Source organism: Hemicordylus capensis, chromosome 1 (assembly GCF_027244095.1).
Source record: "Hemicordylus capensis ecotype Gifberg chromosome 1, rHemCap1.1.pri, whole genome shotgun sequence".
Taxonomy (NCBI): Eukaryota; Metazoa; Chordata; class Lepidosauria; order Squamata; family Cordylidae; genus Hemicordylus; species Hemicordylus capensis.
This window is the reverse complement of record NC_069657.1, coordinates 342,612,285-342,631,908: the sequence shown is the minus strand read 5'-3', so window position 1 is coordinate 342,631,908 and position 19,624 is coordinate 342,612,285. Positions and strand designations below refer to the sequence as shown.

General features: G+C 41.7%; 1 protein-coding gene across 4 annotated transcripts in view; it reads right to left on the bottom strand.

Annotated features, from left to right (window-relative positions):
* Positions 1-19,624, bottom strand: part of NKAIN2 (sodium/potassium transporting ATPase interacting 2) — an 875,273-nt gene that overhangs the window by 452,671 nt on the left and 402,978 nt on the right. For 3 of the 4 annotated variants that reach the window (XM_053284517.1, XM_053284532.1, XM_053284523.1), the window contains exon 2: positions 3,077-3,214. The exons of the other annotated variant lie outside the window; for it this stretch is intronic. In XM_053284517.1, the coding sequence (XP_053140492.1) occupies positions 3,077-3,214 (138 nt within the window). The remainder of the gene's footprint in view (positions 1-3,076; positions 3,215-19,624) is intronic. 4 annotated transcript variants of the gene reach the window in all.

The window sequence follows — 19,624 nt, the reverse complement described above, 5'->3', positions numbered from 1 at the left end:
ATGAAGGAGTGTATATTTTAGGGACTAAACATGTACTATTATGACTATATTGCAGCCAACATTACTATAAATGTATGTCATTTGAGTTAAACTTGAAATATCTAAAGTTTTGGGGTTGAGCAAAGCCTGAGCTACATAGTTGGATACACATTGCAAGGGGTTTTTCATGGTAACAAGTGTGTGTGTGTGTGTGTGTGTGTGTGTGTGTGTGTGTGTGTGTTTGGAGAGAGAGAGAGAGAGAGAGAGAGACAGACAGACAGACAGACAGACATATGGAGAGGTCTTACCTGTTACTCTTATTACTTATTATGTTACTCCTGTTACGGTTATTTAGATTATAGTATATATTGTTTGTGTGTGTATGTATGTTAATATATTACTCATGTTACTGTTATTTAGATTATAGTATATATTGTTTGTTTGTTTGTTTGTGTGTGTATAGTATGAAGTTCTAATAATTATTAGAATTATTAATAATAATTATTGTTCTAATAATTATTAGAAGTCTTTCTCTAATAATTATTAGAGAAAGAACTATAGGCTAGTGGTAATATTGTATTTGATGCTCTTCTTTGAAAATCAGGTTATAAATTACGAGGAGACCTGTATTCTATAATTATAGCCACTGAAGAGTACCATTATGAATCAGAATGCATTTGGATGCCTTTTAGAATCTAGAAGAAAATTGGTACAAAATGTATTTTCTTTGGTACATTACTCCTACGACCATTAGAAATATTAGAAAGATGTACAGTAATTACTCGGGAGACTGTTGGAAATATAAGAATCATGCGGGGACATTCTATCATATGTGGTGGACTTGTGGTAAAGCACAATTTTGGGGAAAATGCACTCTAAGATGCAAAAAAAATTAAATATAAACTTTCCCGATTCACCTGAGCTTTTTTTGTTAAATACGACTAAACCTTATATACCTACTAAACTCATGGGGGCTATTCTGACGATCAGCAAAAATCGGGCAGCCGAGCCCAGTGGTTCTGGAGCGGCTAACCTGCTCTGGAACTCCTGGTAAAAGAGCAGGTTTGCGGAGCGAGCCACTCTGCAAACCTGCTTTTTACAATCGTGAGTAGCCGATTTGAGCTGCGCCTACTCACGAGTAGACTCCCAGCCGGGGGTCTCCCCAGTATGCCCTGCGCACTCGCGCAGGGCATACTGGGGCCTGCGGGGCCCCCGAGCTCCCCAGCCCCCGCCGGCTCTGTCATGGAGCTGGCAACCATGTGGGCGGCCGATCTGGCCGCCCAGGGCTCCCTGCCCACTGGTCTGCGGGGAGAGTGGGCTTAGCTTGTTCTCCCCTCAGTTTCTAAAAAAGCAGGTCTCACAGATCGTGAGACCCGCCTCATGGAGTTGTCCTTATATATGATTACTGCTGCCAAGATTCTCTATTCTGCCAGCTGGAGATCACAGGCTACCCCAACCTTGGACAAATGGCTACTTAAGCTATGGAAATATGCCTCCATGACTAAGATCACTGCTTATTTATGGAATACCTCAGATGAAATATTTGTGTTAACCTGGGAAGCTTTCATAAATTACAATTTAGCACAGGGTCAACATCCACACTCAAGATTTGGGTTTTTTAAAAAAAATATTTAGGGTTGATTAACACATTACTTATATCTTTCTGTAATATCTGATGTGCGGGGGAAGGTTGGCAAAGGATGGAAGCAGAATCCCAGATTGTCCTATGTAACTGTTGGAAGTTCAAGAGATGATAATGTAATCATGTTATTTCTTTTTCTTTTCTTATTAAATAAAAATATTATTAAATAATTTAAAAAAAACAGAATCTAAAAAAAAATCCCTTCAGGAAGTTATTATCTCAGAAACTTATGAGATGAGATGATTCTTTTGGGATTTTTATTGTTGTTTGTGAATCCAAATAATATTGTCTTTGTGTTTTTTATCTTTGGTAACGTTGACAAAGGTACAATGGCTAGAAAGCTAGGAACATTCAGTTATACCTCTGACTATAAAGCCAAAATTATCAATGAACCGTCCTCTTTTTCCCCATGAGAAGAAAGACGTAGATAACATTAATTGGGAACAATATTGTAGAATGTGAATTAAAACCATGAAATTAGTAACACATGCTGTTGCCTTAGGCGAATATTGTAAAGTTCAGAGAATTCCAAGGGGTCTTTGAGTATTAAAGCATCCAGATATGTTTCCTTTGAATGAGACCTTTAGGGAGAAGTAGTTTGCCATACTCAACAAATGATCTTTGGATTTAATGGTACTTTTACTCAAGATATCTCAGGTGGAAATTAAATGCATTAAAGAGGAAACTTCAATCATGATGGATGATTGTATTAATTCTGTTAGATTTAATTCTGTTAGATATAATTCTGTTAAGGCACTTGAGCCTTACCTATCATACATATCTTCTCTGTGGTCAAAGCAAACTGAACCTTGCAGATCAGCCAACAGTAGCCTTCAAATTTGTAGAAAATCCAGTAACTATCAATTGGCTAAAGTTGGACGGCATCATCACCTGATGTAACACATCCTGCTTCTCTTGTGATACAATAATCACCTGTTCTTTAACTCCTGCTTGTAAATTCCTTTTCCTCCAGCTTCACTATGGTTAATTTCTTTCACCTTCTTTCAGTTACCTTCCAGCTTTGAGCCGTATCTGACTTTGTCACGTTTGCAATGTTAAGGATGCAATCATATGTCTCTTTTTAAAATCTTGGAATAATTCCCACGAAACTCAGTGAGATGCACTTCTGAATAAACATGCATAAAATCAGGATGCTTGCAGCATCTACCCTTCTGGCCTTCAAGATTTACTAAGACCAGTTTCTGCCAAGCAGGGGAAATTGTGCCAAATTGTGCTCCTGCTCCCTCTTTACATACAGAAGCACAAGCAATTTTTGTATATGAAATACAACAGTAAATTTCAAATATTTCTACATGACACTAAATCCTACCATCCCCCATGAAAGGTGTGGTACATTAAAATGTGTCCAGAACCACTTGCTACATTTACTAGGTATATTTTCAAACACATACAGGGCAAATACAGTGTTAAACATACAAGTTTAATGATACTTACTCCTGTTATGTAGCGAGGTCTATACTGGATGGTTCCAAATAAGCCAAGTATGACTACAATAATGTGTACAAAATTTGCCAGGATTGGTGCCCACTGATAACCAAGGAAATCAAATATCTGTCTCTCCAGCACACACACCTAGGATTAAACAGCAATAATTATTTGATTAGAATAAATTCAGGAGGAGAAAAAGAATAAGTGAATTTAAAGTAGAATTCTCCCCTCTCTTAAACATCACTAGAAATTTTGCCTCACTATACATGATTCAGAAACAGAAACAGGTCTCATCATTTAGATCATTCAGGAAAAAGAAACAATTCAGGACAGCTTTAAACATTTTCTTTACTCCTTTTAATTGCTTTTTTTTTAATTGTGAAGGTCCATTGAGTCAAACCTAGCTAAAATATTCAAACAGGCCATTCTGCCAGATATGAACCCCCATTCAAGGGGTGTTGCAGTTGAAGCAGGGGCAGCCTTCCATGAGTCAAGGTGATGCAGTTGCCTCAGGCAGCCAGATTACTGGGGTGGCAGCAAGATGCCCCCCGTCCCATGCTTTAAAAAGGGAAAAGAGGGGGAGCAAGGTGCATGCAAGGGCGGGGGGTAGCATTTGGTACCTTGCCTCAGGTGCACAGAGGTCCTGGGGGCAGCTCCAATCCCCTTATCATTTACCACTAGCAAGCTTTCTTTGTGAGGGGTGACTGGTTGGTTTAAAAGTTCAAGGCAGAGTAAAATTATAGTTATGCATTTTTGTCCCTTTTATTATTTATTTAATCTAATTTTTATTCCCCCTGATATGTACACCTACAGGAGGTGTACAGAATTAAAACACAAGTATAAAACAAAATAATAAGTTAAAATTTTACAAGCTATAAACACAATCACATACAATGAAAAGAGATTAAATCATTTAAAATAAATTCAGTTAAGAGCCTGAGAAAACAAGTGCATCTTCAAGATCTTCCTAAAAGCAAACAGAGACGGAGATGCTCTCGTTTCAACAGGAAACATATTATGAAGCCCCAGGGCAGTCACAGAGAAGGCCCTGTCCCTAGTTTTCGCCAAACGAGCCGGCGACAACTCTAAACAGACCTCTCCAGATTATTTTAACAGGTGACAGGTTGATGACAAAGATGCATATCCATTGTATCCTTTCCCCCTTTTTACAAATCTCCAATTTCTTCTTCTCTACTACTCCAGATGCATTCTCCAGGAAATGTTCAATTTATTTGTTCAATTCATTTGTTCAATTTATTTGTTTGGTGGTATGCTGTTCAATTTATTTGTTTGGTGGTAGCTGCCACAAAAATATTTGATTCAAAAACTGGATACATATGTCCACTTAACAGACTTTAAGAATTGAAAGTCATTCAGGCTTGATCAGGACCATTTCTCTCAAGCGCCCCCCAAGCATGACAAATGTGCAGCACTGCATGGGGTGCACACATTGAAGGAATCTTTTTTTGCCAAAGTGGCCCCAGTTTGAAAAACATTGAAATTCATTGACATAGTGCATAAGTCCACCCAACAGATTATAAACATTGCAAGTCACTCAGTAAGATCTTTCACATGACCAAGAATCAGAAGGTTGGTGGCAGTAAATCTAGCCTTTTCTTCTTGCGAGGACCCATGGGATGCCTGCTTTCCCAGCCTGTTCAAATCTAGGACCAAAAAACAAACAAAAAACAAACAAACCACACAACAACAACAAAAACCAACTACCCTACCTCATGTGTTGATCATATGTTGAAATCCCCATTTTAAGCAGTCCCTAGCAGCTGGTGGCAGTGTTTGTCAGAGAGTTCTATGGCTAAAAGGGTCAGTCAGAGAAGAACTGCTGGTGTACTCAAGGCTTCCACTCTACTAGGAGAACAATGCATTCTGGCATACTGCCCTTGAGTCTTGGAGGACTCATTTCATGAGGCAATAACAGAGCCCACAGCTGCTCCACGGCTTTTCGTGTGTGGGGTGAGTTAGCAGAGCCAAACAGAGACTCTGCATGCCTGCCAGAAACACTGTAGAGGCTCTTCCCTCCACCAAAGCACCCCCCAGATGATCAGATGATTGTGTGAAAGACCTTACTGTGTCAATGAGCTGAATGAGCTACTATAGGTGCTCAGTAATTTTGAGATAACACAGGGCCAAGTTACATATCCTCTTCCTTCCAGAAATGGTGCTCCTGCTTCATTGATGATTTTTTAAATAACTGAACCTATTCCAGAGAACAGAAGCAACATAAACAGCACAATTTATGGATGGTACACATGAATCAATTGTAGCTCTTGCTGACAAAATATGTGCTAGTAAGGATCAGGTCCTCTCTCATGAAGGCTTTATTGGTTATGTCCTTGAATGCCTTTCTAAATTAAAAAAAAATAAGTAAACAAAATTAATTATTCTGGTGATACTTAATCTCAGGCACTGATATTAGCTTTCAAATTAACTAAGGTACATGCATGACATACACACCTAATTCAATTGAGCCGTTGCCTCTTATGAGCAGATTCACTGAGTATTTTTAGCAGAGTTTTACATTTAAGCAGAAATAGTTATCCTTTCCCCTTCCCTTGAACTCTCTCTCTCTTTCTCTCTCTCCTTTGAATTTATTGTCAGGGTACATGATCAGTAATTCCACTTGGTTGGTTGATTGTACCACTTCACGCTCCAGGTGGAGTATAAATATCTGAAGGCTTTCCATATATAAGCCCAACTTCTAGTCCATACAAATCCAGTATGGCAATGAGATCTAGTCTAGCCTTTCTCTTTCAGATACTTGCATAATAGTTAGGCATGTGAGGGAATAGTGTTTCTGTGTACCAACCTTCAAGCCCTCCACCTACAGTCTGAAGCGGATGAATCCCATGGATTCATCATGTGGGTTTGCTGAGTATGTGTTCCAGTTTTTTAAGTTATTAGTCCTCCAGATATTATAATGTTGATAAACACACACACATAGATCAGGGATGCTGCACAACTGCTCCTGTGCCTATGCACATTTATTTTTGCATATTATGTCTGAAAAGGAGTTTTGTTGTATAATAAAATTAGAGGGACCATTTATCCATTGTTTTATTTCCATTCCACATCCTCATACTGAGTCCATGCCAGATGTGTGTTTTATTGAATGCATTACTAAGATTTATATTAGTGAACTTCTGGAACAGCATGTGATATAAGATGGCAGCTAATAAAATTAGTGTGGAGTAAAAACGCAGTCAATAGCACCCTAGTCCCTGCTTGCTTCCAAAGATCGCTCTTCTAAGTTGAAAAGCCCTGGTGTGCTACAGTCTCCATCCATAAAATCTATTGTTCAAAACACTAATCATTTTGATGGTGTCAATATAGGAAGTATTTATTACAGATATGCCAACACCATCAAAATCATTTCAATGGTTACCTACTTAATTTTAGTAGATAAGATTTCTTTCTGGACAAAGCAAGACTACAATGGAATCATGAGACTCTGCACATAAGCGGTGTGGAGAGCCTTTTCGGGCTCTGTGGGAGAGCCCGCTTTCCCTGCAGACAAGCAGGGAGCCGTCCCTGGGCGGCTGTATCAGCCGCACACATGTCTACTGACTCCCTCGTGGAGCCAGTAGGGGCAGTAGGGATCAGGGGATGCCTGGCCCCTGGAAGTCCCAGGATGCCCCACGCAAGGGTACGGGGCATTCTGGGGAGATCCCTGAGGCTGGGAGGCTGCTTGTAGCCTCCTGGTTGGGGGTCTATTCATGTGTTCCCATGGCACGGAGTCTCGCTGTGGTGGCACATAATCAGTAAAATGGGGGTAGTGGAGCGCTCACTCTGCTAACCTCGTTTGGGGGGGACTTAAGCAGGCTAACCAACATGAGGCTCCTGGCAGTTTCCCACGACTGCAGGAAAGTGGGCTGGGCTCCCTAAGCCCATTTTCCTGCAGTTGCGAGAATAGCCTCAATATTCACCTGATTAGCCAGTCTCTGTCACGCATCTATTGAAGACCTCTTCAGAGATGTACTCCAGAGCTCCCAGTTTATCTACTAGATGCACTGAGAAACTGCTTTCATTTCGGTTCAGTAGAAAGCCGGGATGAACCCACTGAGCATGACCATTTATGGGTGTAGGAGTGGGATGTAAACAATGTAAGGCACAATGTCTTAGGCTAAACATTACCAATCTTGCTATTTTAAAAAAATCATAGATTACCTTCCTGTTCTTTAGCTATTAAAGCCAAGTGGACACACTTCAGATCAGAAATAATTAACTCATCCCACAGATAATATATCAGCTAAAGCCTATCAAGTCCTACACAGAGGATCCATATGTGGGAAGGACAAATGGGGACATGCCAGCTAGCACACAAGTAGAGTGTTCTCTGTGATTACTGGAAACCAGGATTCCCACAGTAAGCAATGGCCCTTTGCAAATAAGCCATGAACACAATGAGCCAGGGAGTGTGACAGTGCAGAGAGTTGCAACTAGCTAGCACAATCCCATTTGTCTTTTCTATGGAACCATGTTCCTTGATGGAACTAATGCCTAAATAGGGTTTAAATGATTCTTGGGCAGAACGTAAAGGAAGACAGGACAGCTTTACTACACAAACACAGCTGTGGAATCCTTGTGCAGTGCACAGCCCAATCCTGATATATTTTGTATAGAAGAAGGCAGGCAGACTAGCTGATCAGTCTGTACAATTGATGTAAGCAGCTGGAAGATCCATCACTGTTCTCACCTCCAGCATATCTCACTCTCCCTGCCTCTTTTATTAGCCTTGTCAGCCTTTATCACAGACTACAAGGTATGATATTCAGCTGACATAGGTATTCATGGCCCATACTCATGCAAATCCTGTGGTCTGACTTTATACAACCAGGCAGGCCCCATATTTCAGCAATGCATCTTTTTTCAAATTATACAGCTGAAGGTTAGCTACCTGTCCACCTGATAACAGAGGAACAAGATTTATATCAATGTACTATATAATTTTTGGAAGACAGTATGAACTCTATGTGTATCTCCTTCTTGCTGACATAGACTAACAAGATTTAGATCAATCTATTACAAAAACATCATCTCGGAAAAGCCAGCCATGTGGAAACTATTCTGTATGTTGGATGTTCAATATTGCTTATTAGCAATTTCCATGCAACAGAGCTTGTTGTACACAGTATCATCTTAGAGATGCAGCTTTGCAGGGGAATAGTAGTCTCTATACCATATTTGATTTCCTGTTCATTAACAGCTGCAATAACAAGCCAAGCACATATTTAATGAAACATAGTTGCATTTTACACATCCTAGGAATTAGAGATTAAATCAGCAAAGCTACTGTGACATATATACAAAATATAAAATTCTATCAAGTTTTATTCTTATATGATGTGAAATGCCCTGCTCATATCTCTACTATAAAATATTGTTCATTAAAAAAACACACACAATAAATGTATAGAAATCGAAACCAATATACAGGAATGAGTACACTGGAACAGACAAACATATTTGTTGTATAAGTCAAGAGCTTGTATATAGCATGTCTTTTAACCAACATACATTTAGGAAGGTTTGGCTGGAGAATAGGAGTTTTATTGTATATATTAATTTATGCTGAAATAGACAATGCTAAAGATATGATAGACTACATATGATACACAGTGAATAAATTAATAAATGGCCTTCTTTCATGTACATAAATGCTTTGAAAGGAGGTGTTGAAAGACAACTGAATGTTGGTGGTTGATCATGTACCACACAGCCTCCCTCATGCTTTTAGTACACTGTGGGTGCTGCTGCATCTTCCTAATTGCATACTTGCAGACATGCTGCAATTTGTATTATCACACAGCCATTATCCACATCCATGCTCATTCTGGAAGAAAGCACTGAAATGTAAGAACCATTGTTGGAATTTGACTCTGAGTTTCATGACCTAACGCCACAGTGCAGCATTTCCTTTTCCCAACCCACAAATTTATGAGTAGAAGGTAGCCTTCTTCCAAATCCTCTGCTGGATTTGTTAATACTTGTTCAAAAGGATGGCACATGGGGCTGAAACCTACCACACATCCAGTGCAGAGGGCTCTGCAGGCAGTGATTTGTCCTGGGCTAAGTCTGAACAGGTGTCTATTAAATTATTATCTATAAGGCCAGCTCTGATGATCATTTGTTATGGAGGGTTGTGGAAAAACCATCTCCAATACTTCTCAATAGGTCATCTCTAATGTAAGTAAGTAAAACTTTATTTCGGTCTTAGACCAGCAATACAACAATACAAAACAAATAAGAAAATAACAATAACAACAACAACAATAATAAAACAATTTTACTGGGAACAGCCTATATTCTGTGACGATATCTATAATAAAAGCAACAACACTGATAATAAAATTCAGCTATCCCAGGTCCTTGGGAAGGACTCGATGTCTGGATAAAACAAACCAGTCAATAACACCTGTCTGACTGTGTAAATAAATAATATAATCATATATAATCAGACTACATTTATACACATTAATCTCTAATGTCAAACCTGACTGTGCATAATCACCTATGTAGTAGTTACCCTGGTGGTGCAGTGGTAAAACTGCCGCCCTGTAACCAGAAGGTTACAAGTTCAATTCTGACCAGGGGCTCAAGGTTGACTCAGCCTTCCATCCTTCCAAGGTCGGTAAAATGAGTACCCAGAATGTTGGGGGCAATATGCTAAATCATTGTAAACCGCTTAGAGAGCTCTGGCTATAAAGTGGTATATAAATGTAAGTGCTATTGCTATTGCTAGTAGTAGAGAACATTTAATCGTGCGAGGGTCAGAAATCTCCTAAATTTTGGTACCAAGATCTGGTCTAAATATTCAGCCGGTTTATAGTTAAACTAGCTGACCCCGCACAGGGCATCTGTGCAGTTGTGTACTGAGCCTGTGACATCCCCCGCAGCTCGCTCCCCCCCCCGCAGCTCTCTTGCTCGCTCTCCCCCGCCGCTCACTCTCTCGCTCACTTTCCCCCCACTGCTCTCTCACTCACTCCCCCCCGCCGCTCTCTCGCTCACTCTCCCCCCGCTGCTCTCTCGCTCTCCCCCCGCCGCTCACTCACTCCCCCCGCAGCTCTCCCCATTGGTTGGGCCAGGGCCAGGCCATCCCACTACTGCCTCTCACCTTCTCCTCCCAGCTGGTAGGGCTTTGCCTGCCATCTGCCCACCTCCTCACCTCTGCCATCATTTCTCCCCGCCACCGCCTCCTCTTCTTGGCCACCAGGGCTTTGCCCGCCGTTCACCCACCTCTTCTGGCTGGAGGGGCTTCGCCTGCCGGTCCTCCACCTCTGCATCCTGACCGCTGCCATTATTTCTCTCCCCTTCAATGCTGGAACTCTTGCATGCTCTAGAGCATCTGCGTGTTAGTACTTGATTGCTCCCCTCACCTCAAAGATGTCCCCACTCTCACCTGGTCTGCACTCCTGCTCCTTCTCCATCCTGTTGCTTCCATCTCCCTCACCCTTCTTGGTTATGGCTGCAGCATTGCTGCTGCCTATTGGCCAAACTGCAGCCCTCTATCCCCAGAGACCTCCCCACCCTCACCCAAGCCCCGCTCCTGCTCCTCCCTTCAGGAGCAGCAGCAGTGGTTGACTGGGCCGTTCCTCGCTGCTGCCACCACCATAGCCACTCATTCCCCTTAGGCTGATGACAGGCTCAGGCCCGTCCCTTGCCCTTTCTTCTGTCTCTCTTCCCCCTCCCTTCTTTTTCTCTCTCTCTCTCCTCCACTTGCTCTTCTCCACTCTTTCTTCCTCCTCCCTTCATGGTTTTTCTCCCTCCCTCCCTGAGTTAACAGATTTTGTTCATTTACACAATGGCAACCTCCTTCTCCTGAAGGGGCTCTTTCCTCCCTCAGGACCTGTCTTTTTGCAGACCCCTGCCTGCTATCCTTTTATATCCAGAACATCTTCCGACCAGTAACAGCTGCATTCTAAATGACCTTAACCATCACAGGCCCCTCCTCCTTATCTGCATAGGGAATCCCCACTGCCCAATCACCATGGTGCTTCTGCTCTCACGGGCTCCTTCTCCCTATCTGCATATGGAGTCCCCACTGCCCAGTCAGGTGCTTCTGCTTGCAAACTCAGCCAATCGCCTCCTTCCCACCACATCGCCACACATGGCCCGTCTTGGAGAACAGCCAATCACCTCCTTCCTACCACGTCGCCACGCATGGCCCGTCTTGGAGAAATAATAATATAGAAGTTTGAGAACCTAAGTATATTCCCTTGGGTAGCTGTGCGGACTCCTCCTGCAAATCTATATCTTGGAGCCGTTGCTTCACAAAGCAAAGCACCTGCTCTAATCCTCACCCAATAAGAGCTTCTTGAGATGTTCCCAAGTGATGCAATTTTAATTTCAGAGCAGATTTCCATTTGGAAACGAAACTGTCTGATAACACTAAAAGGGCAAGACCAGCCGGAAAGAAGTCCAGGCTTAACCAAAATTTAATAATGCAAAACCATACTTTTGCTTTCAGAGTGGTGACCTCTGCTTCCCTACGAAGGACGGCATTTGCTGTACCCCTGAGTACTCGAAAAATAGCCCTCAGGAATTTAGTTTGTACTGTTTCAAGCTAAGAGAAATTTTCCAGAGGACTGATCTGCGCCCCATAAAGAATTTGGGGGTATATCTTGGCCTTCAACAGTTTTATAGCCGCTGGTACAAAAAAGGCACCCCTGGAGTAATAGAAGGACTTAATCACATTTGCCGTCTGTTGAGCACCTTGGGAAATATAATCAAGATGGGCTTTACATGTTCCAGTTTGGTGGAATACTACCCCCAAATACTTAAAAACCTTAACCTGTTCAATACTATGCCCATTTATTGTCCATTTAAAGATTCTGGAGTGCATTGAAAACACCATTATCTTGGTCTTAGAATAATCTCTAAAGTCTCCTTCTCAGTATGCTTACTGAAGGAGGTCAAAGCACAACTGAGACCTATCCTGGTTTGAGATAAAAGGGCAATATCATTCGCACAGAGAAATAATGAAACATGTCTGCCAACAAGTTGGGGTGTGTGTGCAAATCCAAATCATTAAAATGCGAAACTCTTGAGTTTATGTAAAAATTAAACAAAACTGGGGCAAGGATGCATCCTTGCCGAACTCCTTTATAGAATAATCACCTATGCATGCTGCCTACCATGATTTCTGGAACTGTGTTCATATAAAGCTATAAGAACATCTCATAGAGCTATCAGATAAAAGAATACTATATCTCCTCAGCTTATGTCATACTTTGTTGCTTGTAGAAGGCAAGTCCTGCGAAACAAGAGCTTTTAACGCTGTCAGAAATCACAGCTTTCCATACAACATTTGCCTTCTAATCCTTTCTCCGCCCTCCGATTTGGTTTCTTTGCTTCAGTGTTCACAGCCATTCCCCTTGGAAGCAGCAAAAGCTGTAATCTAGTCCTGCTGCAAGCTATTCTCCAACAGAGCCCTGCTACTGCCAAATAAGTGCCATAATTCAAGTGGCATTTGCCAGAGTTCTAACACAGAGATGTGCCATTTCTCTCCCTTCTGTGTTTTTTGTTTTTTTGCCATACTTCATCTCTCTAGCTGTTCCAAGGGGGTGATCACCTTGCTGGCTTGATGAAGTCCAAGAACTCAGCAGTAATTATTATGCTGGCAGAGTGGGATGCAGCCAGCAGTTCAATAGCAGGAATTTAAATGCCGCCTGTCCAAAATAGCAGAATCTGCTAATTTGTTGCACTGAATATTGTGTTGTATGTAATAATCATGAGCCTTGTCACAGGCTATGAAAAGCAAATTAAATTGCCTGAGTCTGACTCTTCCGCAATGCCTATCAGAAAAAGCAAGCTGAAAATTTCAGGTTAGCTGCTTAAATGTGTCCATTCTGAGTACTCTGGCTTGTTAGCTAATGACCCTCTTTGAATGGTAAGAAGCAATTATCTACGCAATCACGACCTGCAAAAAGCTAGGTGTTTACAATTGTTTTTGACCCATTTAACATGGATTAGTCTAGGAGAAGAAAGCTATGTGGGAAATCTAATGTTCCATTTACGTTCATGAGCAATAGAAGTCCTCAGCAGTTGGTGAGCAATATAAAATACCTTGAATGGTTTGTATCTTATTTTCTTTTTGCTTAAATGACCATATCACAGAGAATGCAAAATTATATATGCTAGCAGTTTTGAACACATCCCTAAATACTTCATTCTCTACAACAGAACTGTCAACTGGTGGTGGGGAATCACCTATTTTTAATTTTTTAGAAAATAAGTTTATATTGCCAAAGTCTTAAACATAGCCAAATACTATTGTTGGGGTTTTCCCATGGAAAATTAAGCAAGTAAATCTATATGTTTTAAACATGGTAGGCAGGCAGTAGAAAAAGTAATGTGCTGAAAACTTAACCGCATTCTGTTGATATGCTCTGGAATTCTTTCCAACAAGGTGGTTTCATTCAAAAGTTATGAGTTGCTTTAACATAGGCTCATGCTACAGTGCTATCATAACATATAAAGGCCTGCAACCATATGTATTTATTTATTTCATTTAAGTTTTTATACCGGCTCACCCAGATAGCTCCAAGCAGTTCGCAAAAATAAAAACTGATAATAAATAAATAACTTAGTAAAATAAATTTAAAACCAGTTTAAAATCATTTCAGTACTCACTAAAGGCCAGGCTAAAAAGATATGTTTTTAGGGCTATTGTAAAGGCTGCTGAAACTCTCAACAGGGAGCACATTCCTGAGCCCAGGAGCAGCTACAGAGAAGGCCTGATCCTGAGTTTCCACCAGGCGAGCTGGTGGCAGCCGGAGACGGACTTCTCCTGATGACCTTAAAGTGTGGTGGAGATTACTGAAGAAGGCAGTTCCCCAGATAACACAGTCCTAAGCCATTTAGGGTTTTAAAGGCCAGCACTTTGTATTTTGCCTGGAAACATATTAGCAGCAAGTGCAGCTGTTTTAGAACATGCATAATATGGTCCCTCCAAGAAACCCACGGAGACCAATCTGGCTGCTGCATTTCTAACTAACTCATGTTTCTGAATGACATATAAAGGCAACCCCACATATAGCACATTGCAGTAGTCAAGTCAAGATGTTACCAATGAGTGCCCCATAGTTTTGAGATCATAATCTCCATGGAATGGACACAGCTGTCATATCAACTGAAGTTGATTGAAAGCGTTCCTGACCATAACCTCCACCTGAAACACCAGGGTGAGGCCTGGGTCCAGGAGCACTCTCAAGCTACATACCTGTTCCTTTAAGGAGAGTGTAATCCCATCCAGAACAGGAGGTTCTGTCACATCCCTTGAATTATGACTCCTCACCATTAGTACCTCCATCTTGTTTGGATTCAGCTCTAATTTATTATCCCTCATCCATTCCATTACTGCCTGAAGGTAGGCATGTAGGGTAGCTATGCCATTTCCTGATAATTATGTAATAGAGAAATAGATGCGGGTATCATCATCACCCTGCTCCAAATCTCCTAATCTCACCCAGCAGTTTCATGTAGATGTTAAAACGCATCGGGGATAGGATGGAGCCCTGAGGAACACCATACAATAGCTCTCGTTTCACAGAACAACTATTCCCGAGTGACACCATCTGAAATCTGCCTGAGAAGCAGTACCCACTATTCCCAAATCCCTCAGATAATTCAGAGGGATACCATAGCTGATGATATTGAAAGCTGCAGAGAGATTTTTAAAAACCCAGCAAAGTCACACTATTCATTCCTTGCTAGAGATCATCCACCTGGCTGACCATTTCTACCCCATAGCCTGCACTAAATCCAGTTTGAAATGGATCTAGATAATCAGTATCTTCCAAAACTACCTGGAGTTGATCAGCCATCACCCTCTCAATTATCTTACCCACCCAAGGGAGGTTGGAGACTGGTTTATAATTATCCATCACCAAGGGCTCTAGGGCAGGCATTTTAAGTCAAGTCTCACAATTGCCTCCTTCAAACATGGAAGCATCATCCTCTCCCCAAGTGATGCATTTATAATTTCAGCTAGGCCATCTCTACCAGCCTCCCTACTAGATGATGTAAGCTAAGTTGGGCATGGATCCAGGACAGGTGTTAGGCTGAACACCTCCAAAAAGGTTGTCTACATCCTCAGGAGTCACAAACTGAAATGGATCCATTCTAATCAAACAAGAGGAGCTATAGCATACTCCTATCATTGACTCTGCAGTAATAGTAGAGTCCAAGTTGGCCCAAATCCGAGAGATTTTATCTGCAAAAAATGTTATGAAATGCATCACCGCGGGATGATGAATTCTTCAAATTAAAGTTCAGGGAGGAGGAGACCTGAGTCAACCCCCTTACAATTCTGAACAGCTCTGCTGGACGTGAACTTGCAGATGCAATACGTATAGAACAGAATTGTGTATTTGCTGCATGTATTGACACAGTATAAGGCTTTGAATGGGCTTTCTGTCATATCTTGTCAGATTCAAGTCGGGTTCTCCTCCACTTGTGCTCCAGTTTTCTCCCCTATGGAAAGTGTAAATTACATGAGTCTTTTAAACATTACCTTAGAACAGAAATGTACGTTCCAGAGTGTTATTATAAAAAGGTACCTCATAAGAATATAAGAACAGTCCTGCTGGATCAGGCCCAAAGTCTATCTAGTCCAGCATCCTGTTTCATACAGTAGTCCACCAGATGCCTCTGGGGAGCCCACAGGCAAGAAGTGAGGGCATGCCCCTTCTCTTGCTGTTGCTCCCCTGCAACTGGTATTCAGAGACATCTTGCCTCTGAGGCTGGAGGTGGTTTATAGTCACCAGACTAGTAGCCATTGATAGACCTATCCTTCATGAATTTGTCTAAGCCCCCTTTAAAGCCATCCAAGCTAGTGGCCATCACTAGCCATTCCCTGCTAGTGGCAGGAATTCCATATGTTAATTATACACTGTGTGAAAAAGTAATTCCTTTTGTCAGTCCTAAATTTCCTAAATTTGTTTCATGGGTCCTAGATTTGTTTCATGGGATGATCCCTGGTCCTAGTGTTGGAAGAGAGGGAGAAATTTTTCTCTGTGTCCACTCCCTCTGATCTATGCATAATTTCATATACCTCTATCATGTCTCTCTGTAGTCACCTCTTTTCCAGCCCCAGATGCCGAAGCCTTGCTTCATAAGAAGGTGCTCCAGGCCCCTGAATCACCTTGGTTGCCCTCTTCTGCACCCTCAAAGAACTGCAAAATGTTAGTGAGGCAAGACTTGCTCTCGAAGAAGTCATGCTAGTTCTTCTTCAGCAAGGCCTATTCTTCTATTTGTTGAACAATGTTGTCCTTAAATATACTTTCCATCAACTTGCCCGGCACAGAACTTAAGCTAACAGGCCTGTAATTTCTCAGATCCCCCTGGATCCCATCTTGAAAATCGGAGTACATTAGCTACTTTTCAGGCCTCTGGTACAGAGCCTGATTGTAGGGACAAGTTACATATTTTTGCCAGGAGAACAGCAATTACACATATGAGTTCCTTCAGAACTCGGGTGGATGCCATCTGGCCCTGGCGATTTGTTAATTTTTAGTTTGTCAAGATAGTTTTAGAACATCTTCCCTCGTTGCCTCAAATTGGCCCATTTCTTCAGCCTCCAAGCCTGAGAAGCTTAGAGAGGATAGCCAGAGAGGATATATGACCAGTATTCTTTGCCATGAAGACATATACAAATAACTCATTCAGCTTCTCTGCAATCTCCTTAATAATCCCTTTCATGCCATCATCATACAAGGGTCCTACCACCTCCCTAATGGTCCATCCACTGCAGAACCTCAGAAGCTGCAAAATAAATAAATAATAATTTTTTTCCAAAAAGGAAACTTGCAGTTTAATACTATGTGCTGGATTTCAGATGTTAATGAAGAAAGATGAAATCCACATACCCCAGGATAAATATATATGAAATATTATTCAGAAATATCCAGAATTGATAAATGCAAATGTTATACATCAGCTAGTAGGACTAGAACCAGGGCATTCTAGATTGTTCAAGCCACTCAGGGCTGAAAATAAAGGACTAACAAAGTTGCAACACCCTGCCATCTTCCAGCACAGCTCTATTTACTCTGGCAGCCCATTGGTTTCCCCCAAGCCTTGGCATAAATTCTTCCAGGCCACACCTGGGCCTCTGTAAACAACTGCCAGATTATGACTCTAGGTACTTTCCCAAGTACCTGCAGTTGCCAGTTTCTCTGGCTGTTATCCCAAATTTTGACTCTCTTCCAGTCCTGTTACTGCATTTCCTTCTGAACTCCAGGTCCATTCCACTGAGACTTATTTATTTTAGATATTTATATCCTTTCCCACATAGATAAGTCAATGGCAGTTAACAACCAACCAACAAGAACAATACAACTATCTGGCTTAAAACACCAAAATTTAAAAGGTTCTATAAAGCAAACATGTCTGGAGTTCCATCTTCCTTGGGGAGAGAGAGCAACATACATCCAGCACCCTATGTTCTTTGCTGCTCATGACTAACACTGACAAAATACTTGAAGTGATCATTACTCAATGGCCAGATTTATTCTTGAAGTATGAAATATGTGGTCAGATTTAGATGCATACTGTATATGGTCAACATGAGCAATATTCCTAGATACTGGAATATAAATAATGACCACTGTCCGGATTGCCCCCCAGCCCTTCACTGTTCTGTGTTTGCCTAGCCACTAAGCGTTGTGCAACATAGTTGTCTATACCAGGGTTTCTCAATGTGTGGGTCCCCAGATGTTATTGGACTTCAGCTCCCATAATTCCCAGCACCAGTGGCCTTTGGTTGGGAATTATGGGAGTTGAAGTCCAATTACATCCGGGGACCCACACGTTGAGAATCCCTGGTCTATACCATTGCTGAAGCATGCAGGATTTGAGTTGGTCTAGTTATCCCTATTGATTATGAATAGGTTTAGGCACTGAAATATTGTGTGCGTGCGCCATTGACAATCTAACTAGGAATCAATTTAGTTAATGGAGTCCGATCACACAAGCAACTTAGCAGTAAAGCCTGAAGCAAAACCTCATCCACAGAAAAGCTGTGATGGTGTGACTTTCTAAGCAACAATTGGAACTCAGAAATAAAACTAAGTTCATTCATCCTGTTAACCACAAATGGAAGAAAAATGCTACTAATGGAATACTAAATCAAAGGTAACTTTTAAGCAGCATACTCAGACCATAGCTTTCTCAGTGCATTTGATTAGGTCAGGGCTGCACAACCTTCACCTTCTTGCATATGTTGGACTACAACTCCCATCATACCTATTGGTCACTGTGGCTGGGAATGATGGGAGTTCAAGTCCAATGGCTGAAGCACTGAAATTGTGCAGCCCTGGTGTAGGTTATACTTCAACAAGATTTAAAAGACTAATCCATAACAAATTAATGTCAAGAAAGCATATATAAAATGACACAGGTACACTGCAGATGTAATGCTTTACACAGGAACCCAGGAAACTGCTTTATACTGAGTCAGTATACTGAGCATTCTTTACACTGGCTGGTAGTGACTCTCCAGGTTTTCAGGCAGAAGTCCCTCCCATCCCTACCTGGAGATGCCAGAGACTGAATCTGGGACCTTTTCACATGCTTTCTATTACGGAACTATTCATCATGGTTAGAAGGGTGGGAACCAGCCAGGAGGATACACCTTCTTATTCCCACCCATCCCCTCTCAGAGAGAATTCTTCCTTTTCACATAGAACATTGACACTAACCCTTTGTTGGGGTTGGTAAATAAGAACTGAAAAACCATGCCTTAATATTGGTTTAAGTTATCTTTTACATGTTACAGCAGCTATGTCAGCGACATTTTTCCACAGCTTCATCTCATGTTGCTGTTGTAACCGATCTACACCACATGGGTGGTGAACTGTGTGGGTTCTTCCAAAGAAATCCACTTTAAAATGTTGCTTCAGTGGTATTTTATATAGGGATGTGCACGGAACCACGGAGGCGTGGTCCGGCACTGAGGGGAGTGTGACTTTAAGGGTGCGGGGGGTAGTACTCCCCCCCGTCGCTCTTCCCCCTCCAGCGCTGGACTTTTCTAAAATGTTTTGGGGGTGGCAGAGTTCCTCCCTGCCACCCCTGCCCCTGTCGTTGTCTTCCAAGTTTACAAGCAGTAAAAGCTGGTGCCATGCATGTGCCCGTCGTGGTGCCCAAGGCTGCAGGCCTGATCATCTGTGGGGAGAGCAGGCTAAGCCCGGTAAGGCGCTTCACACTAATCGTGTGAAGCTCCTCTCTATTTGAAAGTGAGCGGAATAAGTTTCGAAGGTTTTGGAATAATAAGTACAGTAAAGAAAATTTGAGTGAAACGATACTGTCAATAGCATAATAAATAATTAGATGGTTACTCTAAAGATGGTCACTTCAGCTAGCCCAGGGGAAATAAAAACCAAGTAGGCTGGATAGTCCTGCCTCATATGTCATCTCTCTCTTTTTCCTTTTTTTTTTTTTTAGTTTTAAATTTTTTGGTGTGGAAGCTTGGTTGGTGTGTTATTTTTAAATTTCACAGTGTATGTGTACGTTAAATATTGGGAACAATATGGTCCTTAG